We start from the raw sequence: 3,751 nt of genomic DNA, 5'->3' as shown, positions 1-3,751 counted from the left end.
GAGAATATGAAGTTGTGTGGAAGCCAGAGGTCTGCACTGGGAGCCCATCAGTTTAGAGATCCAGTATTTCTCTTTCTGAATCTTGAGTTCACTGACTGGGTAGGCTGTCTGACCAGTGAGTTCCAGGAATCTGCCTTTCCATACCCTCTCCCAAACCCAGGCCTGGAATTAAAAATCCATGCCTCTTGGCCAGCTTTTTCATTGGGTACTGGGGATCTGAACTCAAGTGCTCATGTATGCATGGTGGGCCTCTTACTGACTGAGCTATCTTTCTAACTCTACTCCTTATTTTGTAAACTTTCTGTATTGTAGTTTTATATTGACAATAGTAAAAGGGAAAACATATTAGTGTACTTAAAAGCTTTTAGATTTAGATGTACTAAGAGTTGATAAAACATAAAAATTCCAGAATTAGTTTTTATTATTAAAATATTTTCAGACTTTTATATGAAAACACAGAAAAAGATCTTTCTGATACTCAGCGACACCTTGCCAAGAAAAAATATGAGCTACAGCTTACTCAGGAGAAAATTATGTGCTTGGATGAAAAAATTGGTAAGTTTATTTTTCTATCATTGCCTTTTATTTTTCTTAAGTTTTGTAGAAAGATATATTTTTCTTTCCTTTAGTTATAAATACATTTAGGAAGAGGCTGTTAGCCTTAAGTGTATGATTATGATTAATTGAAAATGCATTTTTATTTGACTGCAGCATTTTTTAAGTTTAGATTTAGAACTGCAAATAGTTATGACTTGAATTTTATAGTGAAGAGTTGAAGCAGCAGCCCCTTTCTTTATGATAATTACTTGTAATCTAATACTGTTTGTATAACATGGCAGCTTACTCAGAGCAGTTGAAAGAAATTGTAATGTATATGTATTTCCACTTTGCATAGAAAACATTCATATATTATATTAGTTATATAAGTAATAGTGTCTGAGTTTACAAAATAAGTTCAGTTTGATAAAAATTCCCATTTATGTTGACATGCTCACATCTTATTCCTCTTAGAAGCAACAGACAAATTTTTGTCAGGATTATGAAAGACTAAAGATAAGGACTTTTTTTTTTAGTTTTGGAATTCTCAGGAAAATTAATTTTTCCCAGAGAAGAACACATTAATTGGTTATCCAATACCACAGCCCTGAAAACATACATAACAAGTAATACTATATGGTCTGAGCAGGTTGTATTTAAATATTTATACACATATATGTATGTAACAGCAATTAAAGAAAGAGAAGCCATGAATTTGAAACAGAACAAAGGGCTACATGGGAAAGGTTGAGGGGAAGAAAGGAAAATAGGGATGATGTAATTATAATTTCAAAAGTAAAAAAATTACTTAAACTCCCCTTCTAATGTTTAGTAATTGTTAACATGAGTAACTAGGTAGGTAGAATTGCTACTGATTGAGACAAGAAAGATTCAAAGAGAAATCTGATAGATAATATAATAAGATCCCATATATACACAGTGTTTTAAAACCATGAAGTAACCTTGGGGGTGGTGCATTGACAGAGAATAAGGAGAGGAGAATTCAAGAGAGAGTAAGGAGAAATAAAAGAAGTGGGGAGAAAACCAAGAAGTTAACCTGGAAGGCAGGAAGGAAAGGTGTTTTAAAGTAGGGGGTATGATCTCTTGTCAATACTTTTGGAAAATGAAATAATATAGGTCTAAAAATTATCAATAAACATTAGCACTGGTAGTCTGGCTAACAGTGACCCAAATATCTTGGAGTATTAATTGTGGAAAAGGAAGTGAGTCTAGGAACGAATGAGAACTCAATAAAAGTGGGAAAGAACAGAAAAGTCTCTTGAGACTTTTGTATATATGTGCATTATATGTATATACTTTATATACATAAAATATGTGCTTATTAAATATTATACACATATATATAATATCGCATTTGTACCAAGAAGTAGGTTCAGAATCCCTGAAGCTAGGGCCTAGGAAAGCAACAGAGACCCATTTGTATTGGAAATGCCAGGATTGTAGGATGACCACCCATTGGCCAGTGGCCATTGTGAAGTGAAACCAAGCCTTTGTGACAGACAGGGGAGTGCATATGCCTACGCATAAACACACACACACACACACACACACACACACACACGGACACATGCCATATGAACATATATAAACATGCTTATATGCATATATATGTTTTATTTAAATATTTTAATTAGTATAAACTCACACTAGAAAGGTTACAAAATAAAGAGTTGGACTAGACTCTTGGGACATTTTGTATTGGACAAGCAATTGGTGTGCTGTTCCCTGGAGAAGGATTTTTTTTCTGAGAATTCCAAATGTTAGAAGTAATTTAATCTTCCATAAGCCTAACAAAAATTGACCTGATTCTTCAAAGAGGAGGAAGATGTGATCACGTCAATTTACATAGGACATTTTATCCAAGTGATTTTCTTTGTAATCCCAAACAATTAAAAGATAGCAAAAATTTAGCATGGTAGTCCCTATCTGCAATCCCAGCACTTAGGAGGTTGAAGTAGGAGGATCATGAGTTCCAGGCCAGTCTGGGCTACATAACAAGTTCCAAGCCTGTCTGGTCTATGCCATGAGACCCTGTCTCAAAAAATCCAAACAAACAATACAGCAGAATACAGTACTTAATAGATTTTTAAAGAAACAGATGTTTGTATTCTTTTCTTTTTGTTGTGCTAAAGTACCCTATCAAAATGAACTTAAGGGAAGAAGGATTTATTTCAGTTTACAGTTCAAAGTACAGTTTATCCTAATAGCAGAAAAGTCAAGACAGCAGGAGTTTAAAGTAGCTAGTCACATTATGTTTGCAACCAGAAGAAAAAACATACATGTGTGCTGCTCAGCTTGCTTTCTCTGCTTTTTATATACAGTCCAGGACCTCCTGCCTAGAGGATGTTCCCACCTCCAACTAAGAACTGTCTTCCACATTATTTAGTATAATCAAGATAATCCCATATAGGCATGCCAAATTCTGTCATTTTGACATCATCATGATAACTAGATAATAAATAGATTGATTGGTTTTCAGTGGAAATATACACAGATATAAAAACAAAAACGTGTGTTGCCTGAGAGGCATCCTACCTCTGAGAAAGACCATGACATTTTTAAGTACTCTATGATGTGATGGGATGGTATCGTCACTTAAGTGCTGCTATGGGTGGCTCTGGACAGGAATAACTGTAGGTGCTGTCTTAGAAGTCTGGGCTAGCAGAACTCTCCTTGCAGAGCATTAGAAGAGTGGTCTAAAACTCTGGCATATGACGTAGTCTCCTAGAAGCTAAGAAAGATCATTGGAGCCAGACTTACTGAAGGTTTATGCCAAGTAATTCTATGATCCTAAAGCATCTACACTCTAGACCAAAGTTCTCACCCAATGTGGATTAGAACACTGTGGGGTGGAGGGCACAGTGTGCTTGTCAAAAATACAAGTTGCTGTGCCCGCTATCAGAATTTTTGATTCAATAAGACCATAGAAAGCCTAAAAATTGGTGTTTCCTAGGTGGTTCTGACAGAGTTAGGTGAAAAACCACAGTTTAAAAAATACTGCTTCATACGAATTCATTATTCATGCCTTCAATGCCTGTCAGAGTGCTCACTAAAAGGATACCTTAGATGATTGTCCTCCTTAGGAATTTTAGAAAAATAATAATCAAATTATTAGGAGACAATTAACTCTAAAGCTGATTTAATTGAATATTTGATTAAAATTTTTTTGTCAACTTTACATTCAACAATCATT

At 34.8% G+C, this 3,751-nt stretch overlaps 1 protein-coding gene across 1 annotated transcript in view; it reads left to right on the top strand.

The window, feature by feature from the left end:
* The window catches only part of Tsga10 (testis specific 10), a 92,698-nt gene that overhangs the window by 48,190 nt on the left and 40,757 nt on the right, over positions 1 to 3,751 (top strand). The window contains exon 10 of the mRNA XM_013351078.2: positions 440 to 555. Within this exon, the coding sequence (XP_013206532.1) occupies positions 440 to 555 (116 nt within the window). The remainder of the gene's footprint in view (positions 1 to 439; positions 556 to 3,751) is intronic.

Source organism: Microtus ochrogaster, linkage group LG2 (assembly GCF_000317375.1).
Source record: "Microtus ochrogaster isolate Prairie Vole_2 linkage group LG2, MicOch1.0, whole genome shotgun sequence".
Taxonomy (NCBI): Eukaryota; Metazoa; Chordata; class Mammalia; order Rodentia; family Cricetidae; genus Microtus; species Microtus ochrogaster.
The sequence above is the reverse complement of the archived record's forward strand: the minus strand, read 5'-3'. Positions and strand labels throughout refer to the sequence as shown.